This window comes from Mercurialis annua, linkage group LG2, assembly GCF_937616625.2.
Source record: "Mercurialis annua linkage group LG2, ddMerAnnu1.2, whole genome shotgun sequence".
NCBI lineage: Eukaryota > Viridiplantae > Streptophyta > Magnoliopsida > Malpighiales > Euphorbiaceae > Mercurialis > Mercurialis annua.
Window position 1 is genome coordinate 2,039,479 of NC_065571.1, and position 21,966 is coordinate 2,061,444.

At 30.7% G+C, this 21,966-nt stretch overlaps 4 protein-coding genes, 1 long non-coding RNA gene and 1 pseudogene across 5 annotated transcripts; 4 read left to right on the forward strand and 2 right to left on the reverse strand.

Annotated features, from left to right (window-relative positions):
* The first annotated feature begins 1,638 nt into the window (after positions 1–1,638).
* LOC126667380 (putative glycine-rich cell wall structural protein 1) lies at positions 1,639–2,395 on the forward strand. The gene is made up of 2 exons (XM_050360336.1): positions 1,639–1,933; positions 2,319–2,395. The coding sequence occupies exons 1-2, from the start codon at positions 1,639–1,641 to the stop codon at positions 2,393–2,395; spliced, it is 372 nt and encodes a 123-aa protein (XP_050216293.1).
* A 436-nt stretch (positions 2,396–2,831) lies between these two features.
* Positions 2,832–3,541, reverse strand: LOC126669770 (glycine-rich protein 23). Its single transcript, XM_050363321.2, has one exon. The coding sequence runs from the start codon at positions 3,476–3,478 to the stop codon at positions 3,017–3,019; it is 462 nt and encodes a 153-aa protein (XP_050219278.1). The 5' UTR covers positions 3,479–3,541; the 3' UTR covers positions 2,832–3,016.
* A 4,638-nt stretch (positions 3,542–8,179) lies between these two features.
* On the forward strand, positions 8,180–8,779 carry LOC126667037 (uncharacterized). Its single transcript, XR_007638053.2, has 2 exons — positions 8,180–8,220; positions 8,489–8,779. It is a non-coding gene; the product is annotated as an uncharacterized LOC126667037 (long non-coding RNA).
* Positions 8,780–9,210: 431 nt separating this feature from the next.
* LOC126667381 (transcription termination factor MTEF18, mitochondrial-like) lies at positions 9,211–11,127 on the forward strand (annotated as a pseudogene).
* Positions 11,128–11,274: 147 nt separating this feature from the next.
* LOC126666863 (uncharacterized) lies at positions 11,275–12,165 on the forward strand. The gene is made up of 3 exons (XM_050359745.2): positions 11,275–11,466; positions 11,624–11,761; positions 11,875–12,165. The coding sequence occupies exons 1-3, from the start codon at positions 11,353–11,355 to the stop codon at positions 12,019–12,021; spliced, it is 399 nt and encodes a 132-aa protein (XP_050215702.1). The 5' UTR covers positions 11,275–11,352; the 3' UTR covers positions 12,022–12,165.
* Positions 12,166–13,746: 1,581 nt separating this feature from the next.
* On the reverse strand, positions 13,747–17,533 carry LOC126670376 (LRR receptor-like serine/threonine-protein kinase RGI1). The gene is made up of 2 exons (XM_050364089.2): positions 14,453–17,533; positions 13,747–14,369 (listed from the first exon to the last, which is right to left on the reverse strand). The coding sequence occupies exons 1-2, from the start codon at positions 17,325–17,327 to the stop codon at positions 13,858–13,860; spliced, it is 3,387 nt and encodes a 1,128-aa protein (XP_050220046.1). The 5' UTR covers positions 17,328–17,533; the 3' UTR covers positions 13,747–13,857.
* Between the last annotated feature and the right edge of the window lie 4,433 nt (positions 17,534–21,966).

Below are 21,966 nucleotides of genomic sequence, written 5' to 3' on the forward strand. Positions count from 1 at the left end.
ATAACTGATCCAACTAAATTAAAATTTTATTTGTTTAGTTTTCTTTATTCGGTTTGATTTTGATCAATAATTTATAATAATTTGTTGGCAGAAGGTACAAAAAAACCCTCGACTTTTTCTCAAAAGTACAAATCAGTCTTTTTACTTTTTTTGGGCACAATTAAACCCTCATATTTTTAAAATTGAACAATTAAATCCTTGTTATTATAAAATCGATCAAATAAACCCTTTTAGTTTACTTCTGGGACACTTACGCCCTCAAATATTCAGTAAATATTTTAAACATTAAAATTATTTTTGAATTTTTTCCCTATTTGATTATGAGAGACATGTTAGCCATTAACGAGTGTTTCCAATGATGCTGGATGAAAGGGGTTATCTGTTCTTTTTGAAAACAAAACGGATTTAATTATACCTAAAAAAATGGCTGATTTGTACTTTTATGAAAACTACAAGGGTTTTTTATATCTTCTGTCTAATTTGTTTAATTAATTATGTTCATTTTAATTTTTACAAAATTTATAAACAATAATTATTTTTCTTAAACTGTGTGATAAAGGAAAAGTAGACAACTCTATTAGAACGTAGGGAGTAATTAGATTGTTGGAAAAAGAGGAACATTTATCGTAGAAATTGAACCCGGCCTAGAAGGATACTATTTCACGTCATTCGACCTAGAAAAATGTTGTTTAGCGTTCATTGGTATATGTTTAGCACATTTAGTTAAATAAATTATATTAAATATGAACAATTAAATTCTAAAAAGTAATGCAATCGGTAATGTTTTGAATTGTTTTGTTTATAACATGCACTCGTTTAGTTGAAACATTTGCATATTACCATAATTCATTTTAAACATTGGTAGTTTTTTCAAAAGATTTAAAAATATAATACTAATATATTAATAAAATAACATGAGGTGCTTATTTATATTATTGATATGAAAACAATTAGAATTTACTTTTATTAATGTACCTCATGGCCTACATAACATATAACAGAAGAGTTAAACATTATAAAAAATTAAAAGGTGAATTTACTTACCTAAAAAAATTAAAAAGTGTGGTCCAATTGAGGCCAACCCATGGAGCCATATTGAGCACAAGTGACAACTAGCCTGTAATCCATCCACTGTCAAGAGCGGGAGGTGAACGCTGCTCTGTGAAACCAGCCTCACGCAGTACCCTCCGATTTAGGAGCAGAATGGCCCAAGCCTTCGCTCGGACCATAAGGCTCAACTCTCGGCTTGGATTGGGCAAGCCAGTGTCTAGCCACTTGAACCCGACCCAATGGATCGATACAATGTCCCGACACTTCAAAGCCCTCACTTGAGTTACAAGCCCACGCTACCAGGCTCAGCTGAAACATTAGACTTCCTTACGCATATAACAAGTACAAAATTTAGTTGTGTTTTTTCGATGTGGGATAATGTGCTATAGATTTTTTTTTTATTCACGAGATTTTTACAGACATTGGATACCAATTTTCAGAATCACATGAACTATAAAACGTGAAAGTTTTTTGTTATTTTCCTTAAGAAAGTTATGAAATTCTTTATTTCCTGCACTATAAATATAAATGAATGTGTGTGGAGTTATTTCAAACTAATTCATTTTTATATCAGCGAAAAACTAATTAATGGAAACTATGAAGCAAAAGTTCTGCTCTATGGTATTTGTGGTGCTTTTGTTAATGGTGGTGTCCATTTTATTTTTTAAAGCTGATGGGTGTGAAGGGAATGATGATGATGATAGTTATGGCGGTGGACAGAGTAATTGTTTCAATGATGGTGATTCTGGTGTTGGAGCTGGCGGGGGTGGAGGTGGAGGCGGAGGTGGAGGAGGGTCCGGTGGATATGGTGGAGGCTATGGCTATGGAGGTGGCAATGCTGGTGGAGGAGGAGGAGGAGGTGGTGGTGGTGGAGGAAATGATGGTGGGTGAGTTTTAGGTTATTTTAAATTTAAGAATGAGAAAGGTGGCGAAGATTAGTTATCTTTTTTGAATTGCATGCCACTTAAATGTATCGATCCTTAACATCTGCAATGTTTGGTTCGTCTCTTTGCCGTAATAAATTTCATTGAATGCATGAAAAGACAAAATTTTATTCTTATTAGTACTTGTTTTTAATTATCGTATGCATTTTTTTCGTTAATCGGAGATTTCTATTTCTCGTAAATAACTATTTAACTCAAACGATAGAAATATGAGAAAAATATCATTAGGGTTCCTGAATTTGTTGGGTTAAACCATAAAAGAACAAATCGCAATCTGGCGGTCATTCAATGTTGCATGACATCAGGTGGTAGCTACTCATGCAGAAGTTCAGATTTACTCAACACATGGGAATATTGGAAATTTGGAATCTCTTAATAATAGTAAGATTAATTACCTGTAGACTAGACACAATTTACCAAAATAAATATTTTTTTATCATTACATAAATTTACATTTTTTTATCATTTATACAAATTTATAATTTATAACTACTCCTTTGCGTTCTACTCTAATTGATCACATTTTTTTAGTATTCATTTCCCCAGTTGTATTCATTTCCACAATTGGTAAAATTTATAAAATAGAATACTCCATGAGAGTCAGTAAAATTCATTGGACCACTCCATACAGAGTCTTCTATCGTACTTTGTTTTTACATGGTTTATACTTCATAAAATTTAGTAAATCTGTTATTTTTGTTTAAAAAAAAATAAAAATTAACCCAAATGTTGTTAAACAAAATTTGAAATGAGAATTTAAATTATTTTGTATCTGAATATAATTAACTAAATTAAATGAAAAAGACAATTCAATGAAGGAAAACGTACAACGACTAATAACATTAAAACATGAAAGAACATTACATAGCAACAGATAAAAATAAACTCTACCATGTACTCCTCAGTAGAGACTACTAATTCATGACTTAAACATAAATTTATGGACAGTACTTGCCATATAAAACAATACGCTAAAACATTAATACCAACTAATTTAAACCACTGCCTCAATATTGACCCAATTAAGGACATGGCAAAATCCCACCACCAGCACCCCCAGCTGCGCCACCGGCAGCACCACCACCCGCTCCACCGCCAAGACCACCACCAAGGCCACCAAGTCCCCCAAGACCACCACCAGCACCGCCAAGGCCACCTCCAACTCCGGCAACTCCGCCAATTCCACCATACTTGCCAATTCCACCAACTCCACCAATAAGAGGCAAACCCCCAACCATGCCGGCGTAGCCGCCCATTCCAGCAAAGCCACCAACACCGCCGTAAATGAAATTCTTCTTGTCTTTAAGACCAGTACCGGCTGGTGACTCAGCTGCCGGTGCAACAGCATCATTATTTTTCAGTACAGTTTGCTGATGATCGGTAACGCCACCAGCATGATCATCATCAGAAGGCAAATTACGTGCATTTGCATGCAAAAATGCAAACACAACAAGAACAAGAATCAAACACCAAAACTTACCCATTATTTCTTGAATATGCGATGAAATTTACGAAATGTGAGGTGGTGGTGTAGGGTTTGCATGGGGTTTGCATGTATATTTATAAAGAGAATGAAGGGTAGATAACAGTTGAGAGTAGTAAATAAAGATCTCGAGAAGGGAAAGTCTTTGAATTTAGGATCAGAGAGTTAGGTGGGAAATCAAAAGACGTGAGATTTAAGGAAGTCATATGTCAATATCAATTTCATTTATTGAAGTGCATGTGTAAGAATTTATATTATGTCGCGACTTGCATGTCTATTAAACCTTCATTAAACTTGCTAAAAACAATCATAATTACAGTGTTTGATCAGAATTAGGGTTGAGATTGGTTTGACAAAGTTGACTTTGATGAGCTAATTAATGGAGATAAGGATTAAAGAGCTTGCATGGATGCGTTGTTCGATGTGTGGTAAATAAATAGCAGTAGTAATGGCAGCTCTCGTGTCTTGATCACAGCAATAACAGCTGGGGCGGAGGAGGATCCTGTTCAGCCTTATCATCACTTCCACCACTCTGTACCCTGCAGATGAACACAGAGTGATTGTGTAAGTAGACATGCAATATTTATATTTTCATGTATTATACTATACATGAAACCAAAGGAACAAACGACATCAGGAACAAACGACAAAAAAATGAAAGCAAAATGGACAAACGGTAAAAAAATGGATATGGTGCACACTTAAAATGGTTGGAAACGACATAGAAATAAGCCATAAAGTCAACATTTCTTTTTCTTTGTCAAAACTAATGCCTAATAAGCCAAAAATAGTGGAAAAGTTAATGTTTTAACTTCTTTAATATAATAAAAGTTACACTTCAGTCCTTAAAATTTATTTTTTAACAAATTAATTATTTTTGGAAAATTAAAAAAAATAAAGTGTAAATCTTTTATGAAATATTATTTTATACAATTTATTTTGTTAATTAGGAAAGAAAAAAAATAAAATAGTGACTATAATTATATTTTAATTATGAAAGTATATATATTTCATTTTGAATTTTATAAATAAATTTGTTATATATAGATGAATTATGTGTATTTGTAATTTAAAGATATATAGTGTAATAAAAATGAATTAAAACTTCATATATATATGTAAAATTTTAAAAATTAAAAATGATAAAGTGGCTTTATAATTTAAATTTTTTTCTTCATAGTAAAATTTAATTATTAACTTAGATATATAAAAAATAAATCAATTTATATGCTACAACTTAAATATAATTTTTTTTCTATTGCTAATATTTTGTCTTATATTACATAAAAAAATTAAATACAATAAAAGATTTGGCTGCATCGTAACATAAAAAAGTTTATAATAAAAGTATCAACATCATTATATAAGTACTACTTAAATTATTATAAAATAATAATATTTTTTATGCCAAAAAAATATATTTTTAATTTTTATATTTAGTAATTTATTTATTTTTTGGAATATAATTATTAAATTTAATTTAGAATTATTTTGGACAAAATTATTTTAAATTTAAATATTTAATGTAAATTAATAATTTTAAACATGATAAATTTAAATTAAATTTATAATCTATATGAATATTCTTAATTTATTTTATATTTTGTACTTTGATAAAATAAATGTTTACTTATATTGATTTTCTTAATAAAATTCCTATTAAGGTACATAATTATAGATTAATTAATTTATAAAATTAATGTTGTGTGATTATTAAAAAAACTGGAATGCTTTTTATTTAAATAACATATTTGTCCAATTTTGATTATTTAATCGATGATAAAAATTAGAAATTAAAAGCAACGCTTCACCATTTTGGGGATGATGTGGTCGGACTTTGCGTATATCTTTATTTCAAAAACTTAGAAGTTGAGGTAATATAAATAAAACAATTTAAAAAAGTAAAGCGAGATTGAAAACAAATATTCGTTCCCACAATAAATTTTAAAATTGTAATTGAATTTAACTTTACTTTTATTTATTTATTGGTGTGACGACTTTCTATTTTTTTTATAATTTTCATCATTATTCATTGTATTTTTTATCATAAATCTTTTAATTTTAAGTAATTAAATTGTTAAATAGATAAATTATTATATATACTTTATCTACTTTTTTGTTTAGATAATTAATAATATTTTATATGTTAAATTAGTTAAGATTAAAAATAACTAGATTATATTAATATTGATATATTCATAATATGATAAAATATTACTTTCTCCGTTTAAAAGTAATAGTATAGTTTTATGTGATAAAATATTCCTACATCACCAATATTTTTTAATTGATGTTAAAGAAAACAACCTTTTGCGCTTTTTTATTTTAAGCATAAATTACAATTTGTCTCATCATTTAACACAACCTTTCTAAACTTTTTATTTTATAGTTTGATATGTATTTTATGCTTTATTTTTTGTAAAATAACATCGTTTTTTGTTGTGTGGATGACCAAAATATAGTCGTTTTAGACATTTATGCTATATATACCACATAACGAAAAGTTGTTCTATTAGATAAAGACGTTTTGTAATTTGTGCTTAAATAAAAAAGTTAAAAACACCATATTATACAGTAACATTAATCAATAAAAATATTATTAAATTTATAATAATAATAATAGTAATAATATAAATTTTAATAAACCGCGGCATCGCGCGGGTAATATGCTAGTATAGCATGGTTTACAAAGGAATGGAAAATTAATAATTCATTTAATTTGAAATAAAATTATAAAAAAATAATTAATCTTTATTTATTTTAATTATTATCAATATCTATCTAATCTTTTGTTTCAAATGTAACTAATAGCATTATTATACATAGTTTATGATAGCTTAGTTCTAAATTATACTCTAGTTGCCTAATTTGAATTAATAAAGAATTTCAGCAAACACCCAATGAGAAACTAAATTTGTTCAAAAAAATTATAAAATTAAACAATAGAAAATAAAATAAAAATCTAGCAATATTTTAGTACATAATTAATTAGGACAATCATCTGATCAATTGAAATATTTTGAGATTTTATAGTGGGAGTTTCATTTTAATAGACAAATTATATACATTTATTTTTAGGCCTAATTATTTAAAAACCACCCACCTTTTAACTTTTTTTAATTTATACCACGACTTAGGAAAATTTTCATTTGTACCCTATTTTTGATTTTTATGTTTCGTTTGTATCTTAAGAGTAATGTTTTTGATAATTTAATTAATTTAAAGATGAAAATATTAAAAACAAGATACATAAATGATTATCGTTAACGTTTTATTAGAATATAGGTTAAAAATGAAGAACTAATTTAAACTTTTTTTCAAAAGAAAATAGGTCAATTCAACTCATTAGGGTAGAGATGAAACATAAAAATCAAAAATAGGGTACAACTGAAAATTTTTCTAGGTCATGGTATAAATGAAAAAAAATTAGAAGTTGGGTGGTTTTTAAGTAATTAAGCCTTATTTTTATAAACGTAAATTAAAACAATTGTTATTATTTCTGTTCCTATTCACAATGTTGCACATCTATAGTGTGTTTAAGGCGGTTTACACATTACACAGTAACTCTGTTTGGCATTTCAGATTTAATCATTCGAAAATAATAATAACAGTAACAACAACAACAATAAACGATGGTGATGGTGATGATGATGACCACTCCATTTAATTTATTTAAATTTTAAGATTTTTTTGGAGAGAAAAAGAACGTCCACTATATTTACCGTGAAATATTCGTGAGATCAAACTTGACGAGGAACTAGATAAATAATAATTTAAAAATTTCGGACCAAATAAATAGAAATTTAATAATATATGAACCTATTTAATTAAAAACTTAACTCACTTAGTCAAATCCACTTTTTCATTTTTCACGTAATAATAATAGCGAACACGTAAAAATATCCCATAGAAGGACGTATTAAATCAAATCCGTAAAATTCAAGAGTGTAATGAATACAATTTTAAAAAAACAAATAAGTAAAACGGTAAAAGTACAGGGACTTAGCCCGAAGAAAATGATTGGAACTTTCTCATACTCAAGAAGCCCATACTAGATCAGAAGCCCAACTAATGAGATTGGCCTCTTTCTATTTCATTCTTTGATGGGCCAGAAACCCATAAATTGGTGAAGCTCAGAATTCTTTTCGAGAAAATCACACAAAATACCTTCTTAGCCCATATTAATCTCAAACATACGGGTCCAAGTTTCATTTTTGAATATTACGGTGGCCATCTTTTTCCTTGCAAAAATAATCTTTATTATCTCAACTTTATACCCTTTTAATTTGAAAAATATGGTAAAAAGAAATTGGAAAGGATTTTCATATCTTACATTTAGATAGAATTTTAAAGATTCTACCGAGATTTTCGGCATTGATTTCTCCATTTTCTCTAATCCAAAAGAAAAACCTAATACTTATGAACCAATAAACCCTAAAATTCAATTTTGATAAAATCTGCTCTCACTCTTTTTGTCTTTTATCTCGCACCAATAAATTGAACCATTAAGCTGTGGTGACGATGGCGGTCGTGGAAGAGGTGGAAGATTCGATGGCGGACATGGAGGTCGGCGGGAGGTCGTGGCGGTGGTGGGTTATTTTTTTTCTTCTACAATTTATTTTTAAAGTTTTGGAATCGTCTTTATTTTTTTTACATTGAAGTTCATATAGAAGAAAAAGAGGATTTCACTGTCAATGTTGTGAAAAGAACAAACCGATTGCTCCTCCGCCCGTTGATGTCAAGGTAATTGTTCTAAAAATTCCTTATATTAATTGATTTTAGAGTTCATAATTCTGCATCGTATTTAATTAAAATTCCTTTGATCTTATAATAAACAACAACCTTCAACGTTGTCATTGCTGCATTTTTTAAAAATACTTACTGTCAGTATCCATGTTAGTTAACCATTAGATAACTATTAATATACTATTAGTTAATTTATAACAGAAACTTTAATTCTGCAAGCATTTCTAAAGTTTTTGAATCGTCTTTGTTATTTTTTATATTGCAGTTTTTTTCTGTCAAACTGATGAAAAAAACGATGAACGAAGGCGGTTTGAGTTGAACGAAGAAAGTAGTCGTTGGAGTGGGACGAAGATAAGCGAACGATGAACGAAAGCGAATGATGAACGAAGGCGCGGTGGCTGGCAACTGTTGTCTTTTTTATTGTAATTGGGATATTAGCAATGATGTAAAAATAATTAAGGTTAACTATATGTTTTTTAATGGTTAATTAATAGTTAACTAACTTTGTATGATTTTTTATATAAAACATGAATATATATTGATAATTACTTTTTTTAATTACAGTTAACTAATATGTGACTAATAGTTAACTAACAGTGCCTATTTAATGAGTAATAGCATACTATTAGTTAACTGCATATTAATTTCATATTAACTTTATTTTTCAACCTAATGTTAAGTTATTAAGAACAAATTGATATTTTTTAATGATTCGTAGTATACTATTAGTTAACTGAAAAGTAAAATCAATGTCTACATAAAGATCTTCCTTTCATACTCCGTCATATCAGAACTTTCAATGTTGTCATTCTTGCATTTATAAAATAAAAAATTTGTTAATTTTCATATTAGTTAACCATTAGGTAACTATTAGTAAAATTTTATTATTTAAAAAAAAATCAAATCGTTTTTTTGTTGAAAAAAATAATTACAGCTGGTTTAAAAAAATTGTTATTTGTTTTTTAAGAATCATATATTTGAATAATCATGTATTTGCCATTATATATGGGAATTACATTTGAATTTCTTGTTTTGTTGGATTTCTTTTGTTTCTCAAATGCTTGTTGTTTTCATTTTTTTAATTATTTTATTTTTTTTGATTTCCCTTTTGCCGTTTATGGCATATAATTCAAATAATCAGTTGCTATAATTAAGGATTATTAAAGATTCTTGAATATTAATTGCTATATATTTATGCCTTGAGATTTTATAGGAGATTTTGATTCTTATAACCACTTCCTTCCTTTTTTATAGTTGACAGTAATCCTCAAATATCATAAAGTTATTTGTGCAATTTAGAAACTTAAAAAGTATGTCATCAACTTTTTTTTGGTCAACAGTAAAAATCTAATTAAATATAGCCATGTAGGGTACTTATTTAAAGAAGCCATTCTTTTCATCGGAGCAATTTTTCACCGTCTCTGCAATTTCAGACAATACTGGAAGTGAACAAGGTGAGCAAACTTCACCAGAAACACTTTCATTTCTAGTCAGGACCAATAACCTTATAAAACTATGGTCCTTCATAAAATTACTCTTTGTCCAATTGAGTCTTTGTTAAATTTTTGAAAAAATCCTAGGTTATACTCTAGTGTATGAACAGTTAAAATCCAAAATTGGCATGCTTCAGACAAATATTTGGTTAATAAATGAACATGAGTGTAAACTCGCCATATTTCCTTGAGAATTTATTACACGAAGTGGTTAATAAATGAATTTGAGCCTTTTTTTTGAGAGTTTAGGTTTAAACCCTTGTGAGTTTATTCCCTTGCTTCCTAATGATTTGATGTTTTTAAGTGATGATGGTGTGTTATTGGAGAATTATAATGTTTTATGTGATTATTTATGGGGTTCCGAGAAGTAAGATCGGGGGAATTTATAAGGAGGCGTCGGGGCTTTTCGAGTATGATCGTGGCGTTTTTGGTGTTAAAACTTCGAGGTTATGAACAATTGGGGCTTAGTCAGTCTTTTGTTTGTAAGGTTGTTGCTTGTAGTCCTTGTGTTTTGATTGGTGATGTAAATGTAGACTTTGTGGAGGTGATTGAATGGAAGGTTACTATAAGTTACAGCTAGGTTGCCTGTTAAGGAAACATCCCGCGATTTGCTTTGAGTTCTCGGGGGTTTGATTGGTTTTTTGATCAAATCCGTGTCCTCGTTGAGAAATATATGTTCAATGTTTGTGCAGTTTCCTGATATGCAAGTTGGTAAATTTGTCGATAACTTTAGGCGATGCTTTCAGGTGGTGACCGAGATTGAGATGGAGGCAAATGAGGTTGGGAGTATAGTCCGTTCTCACCCGCTTCTGCTCGGTTCATTTACGTTGAAGAAAGCGAATTCTTTGCTAAGTCTTCTGAATGTTGGCAAGAAAAGACTCTGTAAACTCATTCAGGACAACCCACAAGTAATGAAGAAATGGGGATTAGGATCAAGATTCGACAAATTACCTAACCCGTCGGAGGAATCACAAAAGCACAAAACTAACTTTCTGTTGCATACGGGATTAGTTGACAACCCGAACAAAATGAAAGAAGCGCTGAAGATTTTTCGAGGCAGAGGAACAGAGTTCGGAGAAAGATTTGATTGCATCATGAAAGCCGGTTTGAATAGAAAGGATGTTTATAGAATGTGCACTGAGCTCATTACTTACAGTCTCGGAATACTTTTTTGTCGAGCGGTATGTAAAACGACACCCAAAAGGCCTTGAAGTATGGCAGGACTTGAAGAATCAGATTTATCATTAACAAAAGCTATATGTTGCATAAAACGATTTTTTTTTATATAAAAATAGGTTATAAATATATAGTCTCAGAATTCTCAAGATTTTTGTTTCGTTTTTCGGAAATGAAATGTTAAAACATAGTCCTCGAAAAGTTTGTGTAACATAACATTATGGTTCATTTCGAACTACTATGATATTCTTCATATTTAGATTGGAAACAAAATGTCATGCAATTCACCAAAAGACTAGTTCTAGTTGAATCCGCATATTATGCAATTTCCTGATGAAACAAGAGATTATTTTGGAGAAATGACAAGTGTCAAAGTTAACTAAATACCCTCTTACTCAAATTTATACAACTAACAAATGAATTGATCAAAGTTACCCATCAAATAATCAATTATTTGAAAATGACAATTGTAAACATCAGTACGAAGATCTCTAAATTTTTCCTCAATGCCGGACCGGCCGGAGCTGCTTGGAATAGTAGAGCTTTTGTCACTGCTGCTCCTAGACCATTGCAAGTAAGTCGTAGTTACGGCAGGAACGATATATTTTACGAGAATATGTTACAAATATAAAGTCTCGTAGTTTCATAAGAGTTTTAAAAAATAGAAACCAACCCGAAATGTAAAACTCGCGAAAATTTATCGCAAAATTTTGATGAAAATGGAATTGCAGGCTAAAAAAGAAGATAAGGAGACGGCAGAAACATGCCAAAATGTGAAAGAAGCAGCAGAAGCAGTTAAAGAAGGTGCAAGAGAAGTGAGGAAGACCACTGAATTGATTCAAAATTCTGCTGCTTCAGCTGCTGAATCTGTAATAAATTTCTTATCACCTTTTTTTTAATTTCTTATATGGACATATGAATTAAGGATTTAATTTGGTAGATTAATTATAAAATTATTGGTGCATTTTTATAAAAATTTCAGGTTACAAAAATGGCTAAGGATGTGACAGATAAAGTAACAGAAACAGCAGATAACATGACAGAGATTGCTAAAGATTCAGTTTCAGGTGCTTTGGGAACTGCCAAGACAACCACAGAGAAGATCAAAGACAAGATCATGGGCAAGTGAAATGAAGAACACAAAGAGATTTATCTTTGTGTTTATTTTTTTTAATCTATCTTTAATAGCAAGTAAGCATAAACAAACATTATGCTCATGCTTTTCTTAATCTTACCTTGCAACATTAATTGTGATTTTTTCTATTATCCTTCACATTCTTGATTTTCACAGTAAAAACGGGTTAAAAAAATTGCGGTTATCAAACTGTAGTGTTTTTATAGAACATAACTTTCAAATTTTTATGTTTTGGTTACCAAACTTCAATTTAAGCACTAATCGAATCACACGAAAAAAATATTTAATTAAATGGGTTGACGAAAAATCATATGTATTTCTAATCTTGTTATGTCATGTAAAAATCATTATATATTTTGAAGTGAAGTCTATTAGTGTTGTAATCTCAAAGTGAGTAAAAATTCAGCAGAAATCATTTAGTGACCGGCCGTTATTAGTAACATTAAAATTTTATTACCGAATAAAGAATTTAAAAGTCAATAACCGTTCTATAAGAATACTATAGTTTGTTAATTGCAAAGTTGTTAACCACATTAAACTTGATGTTCCACTGCTGGAAGAACATGGGTTAGACTATTATGTGCTGAATCTTAAACTGTATAAAGAACCAAAACACTTGAAAGCTTTTGCTTGTTATGTTATGTCATGTCCTTTTTTTTCTTTGGTTGCAATAAGTTGAAATGTATTAAGATTCAGGAATAGTTTCTGATTAAAGGTCAAGTATCACAAAAACAATACTACATTGGAATAACAAAAAAAGGCAAAACTTATGATCACTTGTAAGAAAATGAAATTTGGGTCCATGTGGAATGAAACTTCAAAATGTGTGAATACTGTTTCATCCACTGTAGGCTTTTGTCTTATTGTTTTAGATCATTTCATTAGGGTTATTACGTACAAATTTACAACTATACGCGTTTTTGCAATTCAATCACGTTTTAAGTCGTTTCTTGGAAAATCGATACAATGATTAAAAATTCGATAAAAACTGATTTGTAGAAGCCGGATTTTGCCACGACATTCACACATCAAAATGTAATGTTTATAAAATTCAGCTCCATATTAGTAATTTTTGTCGAATTTTTAATGGTAGTTGATGTATATATATTAATCAACTTTTATAAAACATGATTAAAGTGTAATAATTGTATATGTAATCCTTATTACTAAAGCACAGTTCATAATAATCAGTCATAAAATGAAATATTCATCAATTATTAGGTCATGCAAACATTATAATTTGGTAAGTACAAGACACATGCTGAGACTTTTCTTACTATTGAAATAGCCTTTTTATAGCAGAAAGTTCTGTGCTTTATAAAGTAGCACAGCAGTCTAAGATTCTTTGGAAAGGTAAAATGAGTTATGCCAATTAGGAATCAATTCTTTCATACTTATTACCCATACTAGGAAAAAATATGCATTCAGTTCGAATCGAACCAAATCAAACTGAATGGATATTAGAATATGTTATCGAATCACTTCGGTTCGGTTTGATTTTTGCACACATCTAAATACGAATACAAGTTTGAAGTCAAAAAAACAGTGACAAATTGTCAAGATCTTACTGTCAAGTTATATGAGAATCAACTTTTTATAAACTTTTGAACAGATTCTTTCTTTACATCCAACCCAAGATTTGCTTTAGTTTGAACAGAGACTAGAAATTAAAGTCCATTATTAATTCTACTTGTTTTGCATTAAGTTAATAACTAAATATATCAAACATTTTTCTTTACATTAAAACCAACAAACACTAACCAAACTGAAGAAACATGTAAGAAAACAAAAAGATTAACACTATGAAACATTTGAAAAAAAGAAAATTTATCACTTGAAACCCAATTTGGCATTAGAAGAGTAAAGTAATGAGGAAGCAGAGAAGCTTGAATTATTGCTTTTAGGATACAAATTTGTGATTACTTGAGACTTTGATGATGATGATGAACTAGTTGCTGAAACTCCATTACTTGAATTCTTGATTTCTGGTGAACCTTTAAGGAGGATCTCAACTTTTGCATACTCTTCATTTTCATGTTTGATCTCTTTGAGCATTGCAGCAACATCTTTCATTGTTGGTCTTTCATCAGGAGATGAGTTTACACATAATAAGGCTATGCCTAGTGCCTGCATAATCTCGTCGATTTCGGGTTCGGGTCTAGTTAGTAGACTTGGATCAAGCACTTCAATGCCTCCTCTCTTTTGTCTAACCCAATCCACTAAATGGACTCCTTCGGGTATCGTTGGATCGATTGGTTGCTTGCCGGTTAAGACTTCTAATACTACTACTCCGTAGCTGTATACGTCGCTCTTTTCCGTGATCTTCATCATATAACCATATTCTGAATACAACAGTTAAGTTAGTTAAGAATTGCTATACAATACATTGAAGTACATAAAAAGGAGAGTTGAATAGTATTTATACCAGGAGCAATATATCCGTAAGATCCTGCGACTGTATTGGACGAACGAGCAAAATCACCATCATCGACGAGCTTAGCAAGGCCGAAATCTGCGATATAAGGCTCGAATTCGAGGCCAATGAGGATGTTATTGGCTTTGATATCTCTATGAACAATTGGAGGAACACAGTCATGGTGTAAATAAGCTAGTCCTTGTGCTGCACCCAACAATATTTGGTACCTAAGATCCCATTCCAATGCATTTCCTGTTCTTTCATGGAGGAGACTACCTAAACTTCCATTCGGCATATAATCATACATGAGAAGTCTCGTGTTTCGATTCCAACAACAACCCAAGAACCTAACTATGTTCTTGTGTCTGATGGAACCTAATGTTTTTATTTCTGCTGAGAAAGAATCACGAACACCGCATTTTTCATCGTTGGGTGATCCGTTGGCTGCAGCCATTGTATTAGGCCAGAGCTTCTTCACAGCAATGACATCACCGTTCTCCATGTCAGCGCGATAAACAACGCCGGAACATCCTTTTCCAATCACATTAGTATCCACAAGAGATCTTAATATCTCATCAACACAAAAATTCAGCTTCTGGAATGGAGTGAATTGCCAGGGCCATGAGTCTCCCAACTCAGACTCATCATCGTCTCGAATGGCTGTTCGCGCACGGATAATTGCAAACGTCCCCATAATCACCATTGACACTGTCAATGTGATGAGCAAAGCAATTGCCAGCTTAAGTTTTCTCGACTGCCTTACGTCATTTTCATTTCTTCCCAATCCCGTTCGGCTAACATCGCTCAAGAAACACGAGTCCTTGAGTGACGAGCATAGCCCTCGGTTACCAGCCAAGTCAGCTGGGGCTAATTGTCTGAACAGCTTATTGTCAGGAAGATAGCCAGTGAAGTTATTGTAAGACACATTGAGAGAAACAAGATTGTCAAGGCTCGAAAGTGAAGTTAAATCTCCGTCGAGCTTGTTATGCGAAAGATCGAGTATAGAGAGCTTAGCGAGCGCAGATATCTGAGGTGGAATCTGCCCTGTTAGTGCATTATAGCTGAGATTGAGTGCAATTTCAAGAGCTTCAATTTCACCCAATTCCATTGGAATGCTGCCAGTGAGATCATTGCTGCTGAGGTCAAGCAGTTGAAGGCTCGAACAGAGGCCAAGGGAAGTAGGTATCGAACCCGAGATTGAATTCCTGCTTAGAATGAGCTTGTTCAGCGAGACAAGGCGTCCAAAACTCGCTGGTATTTCGCCTGAAAACTGATTACCTGAGACATCTAGGACCTGCAGACCACTTAAAGATGACAATGAATTAGGCAGAGGACCCTGTACAGAGTTATTGCTGATGTCTATCATTTGCAACTCTGTGCAGCTTCCTATCTCATCAGGAAAAGACCCGGAAAGGCGATTACTCGAAAGATCAAGAAAATTCAAGCTCTTAAGACCCTTGATTTCCTTAGGAATGCCACCGGCTATCCGGTTGTTACCAAGTCTTAGTCTCACAAGAGAGCTACAGTTGCCGATTTCCGGTGGTATAAACCCTGAAATGTCATTAGATATCAACAGAAGCTTGGTAAGATTCTGAAGCTGAAACAAACCAGGCGGTATGCTTCCGGTGAGCGAATTATGAGACAAGTCTAATGCTTGAAGATTACTACAAGAGCCCAAACTAGAAGGAATGCTTCCTTCGAGCTGATTTTGCCAGGCGAAAAACACGTTAAGCTTCGAAAGCAACCCAATCTCTGGCGGGATTAAGCCCGATATTTGATTAGTATCAAGCTGCAACTGCAAAAGATTAGTTGCATTTGAAAGATTGGATGGAATTGAACCAGACACATTATTATTACTAATCATAAACTCTTCAAGCGCGACAAGACCTCCTATCGAAGACGGTATGATACCAGATAAAGAATTCAATGAAAGATCAATCATTTTCAAGCTAACACAATCCCCAATCTCCTCTGGAATAACACCTACAAGACTGTTCTGCCATAGCAGCAATTGCTCAAGCTTCTTAAGCTTACCAATCTCCGGAGGAATCGAACCAGAGAGACTATTTTCGTAAAGAAACAAGTTGACAAGCTCAGAGCAATTACCTATATCAGGAGGAATCGAACCAGACAGCATAGTTGTATAAATAGACAAAGTTTCAAGCCTTGTCAGCTTACCCAATGAAACAGGTAATGAACCTGAAACCCTTGTATCAGCAAGCCCCAAAACAGTCAAGTTTCTGCAATCTCCAAGCTCATCAGGAATCTTCCCGATAATGTCTTTATTCCCACCAGCTCTAAGAACCTCGAGACTCGACAACTCGCCTAACTCGGTCGGAATATACCCACTCAACCGATTATCAAACAGAACCAGATTCTTTAAACTAATGCAATTCTTCAACTCAACCGGGATTTTCCCAGTTAGTTGATTGGAGTTCAGAATCAAATCCTCAAGAATCCGAAGCCGGCCGATACTCTCAGGAATGGAACCGACAAGACTGTTGGAACTGAGGTCAAGAACAGTGAGTGTAACCGAGTTGCCAATATCAACCGGAATAGTCCCAGTAATATTAGCATCAGAAATCACAAGCTTTTCCAAGAACTGAAATGAAGAGAGATTGAGTGTAAAAGGGAGCTGAAGAGGAACAGACTGGATATTGATTTCAGTAACAAAACCTTGAGAGGAACATGTAATGGAAACCCATCTGCATGGAGATGAATCAAGATTGTTCCAGTTTGTAAACGAATGGAGCCAAGAAAATAGAGCCGAGGCTTCATGGTTTTGGTTCTGTGGTGAAGCTAGAGAATAAGTTGACAGAAAAAGAAAAATAAAGAAGAGGAAACAAGAAGACGGAAGGATTTTTCTCGAGGTGGGGATCGACATTTGCCTCAAATTCCAAAACGGAGATGATCTTCACGGATTTGCATAACTTGGTTTTGCTAAAAACTAAATATTACTTGCTTTTTTTGAACTCCAACTCGAAGAAAAACCCTCAAAACATGAAGAACAAGAAAGTGAAGTGTTTAGTGTTTAGTGCAAGCAAAAATGTTAAAGAAATGTAATACTTAACATTAAAGAAGAGAAAAAACAATTAAAAAAAGACAGTAATTTGCCTAGAGATCGACAAAACTGCACCACCACCACCTCCACCACCACCACCACACCACACCTAGGATCCTGTCTCTCTCTCTTGCTTCTTGTGTTAAATAATGGAAGAAAATACTAGGTGAGTTCACGCGCAGAGAAGAGAGAAAATGTAGACATGAATTATATAATCTTTTTTTTCCTTTAAAAGGAGATAAATTTGTGTTATTTTGTTGTTTCAGCAGAAAACCAGGTTTGTATTATTATAGTTAGGAGTGTGTAAAAACAGAATAAAACATAAAAATCAAACTGAATTGTGAAATTGGGTTCGGTTTAACTTAATATTATAAAATGATTTTGGTTTTTGAATTTGATTCGGCTTTAAATATTGGAAAAAAAATCAGCTAAATATATAATTTTGACTTTTGTATTAAATTTATTTTTAACTTCAATTTTGATGATTTCTTTTAATCGGCTGCATAGATGAATACGATTTGAACTCGCGAACTCACTTAAGTCGGGAGAGTGTCTTACGAACTGACTTACGCCTTGGGGTTTGATAGCCTTGGCGTTTGATTCACAATGTTATTTTTAATGTTAAAAAGGTTGATTTTGTATACAATATTTTAAACTTAAATTTGTTAGATAGAAAATTAAATGTAAAAATTTAATATATTTTATTTTACTATTTAAATTACATATTGAATACATCCAACCTTGATATATTCGGTGTAGATATATTGATACCAAAAAAATAATTATTCAAACAACGGTTACTTCACGTTATTCGTATAATAAATTAATACTAAAACGTTTACAAAATTAAAATATTTTGTGATAAAAAATAAATATAATTAAATATTTTAATATTATAAATATTCATTAATTATTATAAAAATAACATGATACAATCGCCACGTAACTAAAATGAAAGTCTCCTATTTCATTTTTTTTTTTTTTTGGAATCCTATTTTTATTTGGAGTGTTGTATTTTTGGTATGATAATAAATGTGAAACTGATTTGTTCAGAAAAGGAAAAAGAAAGATGACAGAGACAGTGGGCTTACTGTATAATTATTGGACGCTTGTTGGGTTTCGGTTACTTCTCCAAATATTTTTGGCTTCTTTCTCACACTTAGTTATGTGGTGCCACAATTGTTTTAAAGTCTATGTTTGTATCATAAAGTTATATATTTATAAATGAACGACCAAATTTTAAATTTATTAAGTGAAATTTATATAAATTAATTTATAATTTTTTAAAATAAATTTAATCATGTCTACTTGTATAATTTTAGAAAGCGATAAAAAAATAATCATATAAGTATTAAATTCAAGAATTAAAATTATTTTCAAAAGCATTTGAATTATAAATCATACTGATTTAATATCATTTTTCTATAAAATAGAATGTGCATATTAAATTAGTTTAATTTATATTTTTTAACCTATATATTTTATTGCCTAAAAGATAGTTAACATTTTTGTTTAGCATGATCTTTCATGTTTCAAATGCTAAAATTGACATAAAATAATAATTAGTTAGGTTCTTATTTACTTTTCACGTGTTCTCAAAATACATAAATTAATATAATTGGTGTTTTTTGAAAAAATTATAAGTTATATTGTCAAAATAGCCAACTTAATTTGTATAAGTTCATTTAGAAATTGTTCAAGAAAAAACGTTTAACGAAAAATCAAAAAGTGAGATGAAATAACCGTTTCATTTCAATTTTTTAATTTTAAACTTTACTCATGTATGTAGCTATTTAAAATTCCACTTTAAAGTTTTGCTTCCGTAAAATATTTATCTCACTTGAATCAAAATTAATATAAATATAAGATTTAATTGTGTAATTTTATACTCCCTACTAAAAAAAGAGGCATAAGGTAAAAAACCCTCGACTTTTTCTCAAAAGTATAAATAAGTCCTTTTACTTTTTTTGGGCACAATTAAGCCCTCATATTTTTAAAATTGAACAATTAAACTCTTGTTGTTTTAAAATCAAACAAATAAACCCTTTTAGTTTTTTTTGGGACGCTTACCCCCTCAAATTTTTGGTAAATATTTTAAACATTAAAATTATTTTTGAATTTTTTTCCTATATGATTATGAGAGACATGTCAGCCATTAACGAGTGTTTTTAATGATGCTGGATAAAAGGGGTTCTTTGTTCTTTTTGAAAACAAAAAGGGCTTAATTATATCTCAAAAAAGTAAAAGGGCTGATCTGTACTTTTATGAAAACTACAAGGATTTTTTTGTACCTTCTGCCAAAAAAATACTAGCCATTTATTTGCACTGAATTTTGGGGACTGTATGCACGGAATGAAAGGTAAATTATGGGAAGAAAGTTTATTTTATGTATGTATAAGTAATTTAAGTTTATTTTATTTATGTATAAGTAATTTTGTCAGTAGATAAGTTTATGTCCTAAATAAGAGCTACTGAATTTGGAAATACTCCACAAAAGTTACCAATTTAGGCGTTGTTGACAAATATACTACCAAAATCTAAATGTTGTTCATTGAACATCCACCCAACAAAATTGCAATGCATAATTGCCTTAAATATCACGTCTTTTGGGAATTGGAAATGCTGTTAATCAATTGCCATTGTACTAAAAAATTCACTAACCCCGTATGTTACTACTATCAATTACTCTCTCCGGTTCATACTATTTATCATATTTAATAGTAGTAATTTTTTTGGTCCATAATATTTACTATTACATTAGAGTTTCAAAAAAATATTAATTGCTATTTTTTGAATTTATCCTTAACAATAAATAACTTAATAAGGTTAAAAGGACTAGTTAATTATAAAACTAGTGATAATTAATATAAGGATAATTTAATATAAGTATATACAAATTAAGATATATTTATTAGTTTTTTAATCTATGTGAAATGGCTAAATGCGATAAATATTGTGAACCAAATATTTTATAAAATTATGGCATCGCACATATTTAGGTTTCTATATTTATATTGTTTTTGACATTGGATCCATGTACTTTATATATAAATGTTGAGTTTTTATACTTTTAATTTTATAGACATCAAGTCCATCTATTGTAAATATGGTGTCAACTAAGACCCAAAAAGATCAATTTAGAGATTTAATATCAACAAAAATAAAAATGTAGAGACTAATTTATAAAATAAAAATATAAAACGAATAAAAAATGAATCCCGATCGCACTAACAATGGGTGAAGTACTTGTCTTTTCCGTGAATAAGGGACTTAATATCTATAAAATTAAAAATTTAATAACTCAATACTAACAAATAAAAGTGCAGGGATTCAACATCAAGAATACATTAAGTGCTTGTATTCAAATCTGTATTTTGTATAAAATTATATAATCTCATGTTTGCACATATCCTAATGATAGAAACATATTGTTTAAAATTTTATATATTTTATAATATTATATTCATAAATCTCGGTTTACCAACTGAATTATATTTATTTATTTATTTATTTATTTTTATATAAAATAAGTAATGAAAATGTTAAATTAAAACAAAAAATGTTTAAATGTTATCTAGTTATTTACAAAACTGCTTTTGATATATTTGTCAAATAACTAATTTTTCAATGGCTGTGTGCACATGAAAATTTGCTAAGAGCATGATCGGGATTAATTATTAATTAAAAAATAACTCCATGCTTAACTGTTAAATAAGACAACAGTTTGCAGTTAATAATTATAGAGCTGACAAAGCATAATGTTTAAGGCATCCTTCGAACCAAGAGATTAGGTACAGGTCGCTGTTAGATCCAACTTCTGTCTAATTTATATTCTCGAACTCAGCCATTTACCAGAAAATTAATCAAAGAATTTCTTCTAGGCCAAGACATTTTATTAACGTTAATTTTCGTACCATAATGAGACTATTTTAAGGAGAGAATCACTACATTTAAAAATGTAATAACAATATTGTCACGACCCATTTTCATGAATCGTGACCGGCGCTAGGGTATGGGTATGGTTGTACCAAAACCCGTAGCTAGCCTTGCGGATAACCAACTTATAACATTTAAAACAATAAACCTGCAGAAAATCACATGTTCGGGGGCAACCGAGACTTCAACCTAATCTAGCAGTACAATATAACAACATATATTTGAAGTACGCTTATTTCAAAATAATGTCTAACAGCATGGTAATATATATAATTCCATAAACAGTGTAATCATGCCAAATCTGATAAAATAATAGTTGGACAATCCAACAAACAATAGTCTAAAATATAAATAAAAGACTAAGACATGAATAACTGATACTACTACTGCGGTCTAAGAGTTTAAAACAGTTCGACTCTTTTATTCTGAAAATAAAATAAAAACCTCCGAGAATGAAGAAACAGAGATCGACCAAAGCTCAAATCATAAACCTGGAAAATTTGGGAAAACAACGGGGTCAGATTTA

What these genes read in the sequence shown, in the direction of transcription:
- LOC126667380 (XM_050360336.1), top strand. Translation starts at nt 1,639, where the DNA reads ATGGAAACTATGAAGCAAAAGTTCTGCTCTATGGTATTTGTGGTGCTT. An exon ending in TGGTGGTGGAGGAAATGATG is followed by an intron (nt 1,934 to 2,318) that starts GTGGGTGAGTTT and finishes CTACTCATGCAG; the next exon opens with AAGTTCAGATTTACTCAACA.
- LOC126669770 (XM_050363321.2), bottom strand. Translation starts at nt 3,478, where the DNA reads ATGGGTAAGTTTTGGTGTTTGATTCTTGTTCTTGTTGTGTTTGCATTT.
- LOC126666863 (XM_050359745.2), top strand. Translation starts at nt 11,353, where the DNA reads ATGACAATTGTAAACATCAGTACGAAGATCTCTAAATTTTTCCTCAAT. An exon ending in CTGCTCCTAGACCATTGCAA is followed by an intron (nt 11,467 to 11,623) that starts GTAAGTCGTAGT and finishes ATGGAATTGCAG; the next exon opens with GCTAAAAAAGAAGATAAGGA. An exon ending in CTGCTTCAGCTGCTGAATCT is followed by an intron (nt 11,762 to 11,874) that starts GTAATAAATTTC and finishes TAAAAATTTCAG; the next exon opens with GTTACAAAAATGGCTAAGGA.
- LOC126670376 (XM_050364089.2), bottom strand. Translation starts at nt 17,327, where the DNA reads ATGTCGATCCCCACCTCGAGAAAAATCCTTCCGTCTTCTTGTTTCCTC. An exon ending in TTACGGATATATTGCTCCTG is followed by an intron (nt 14,370 to 14,452) that starts GTATAAATACTA and finishes TGTTGTATTCAG; the next exon opens with AATATGGTTATATGATGAAG.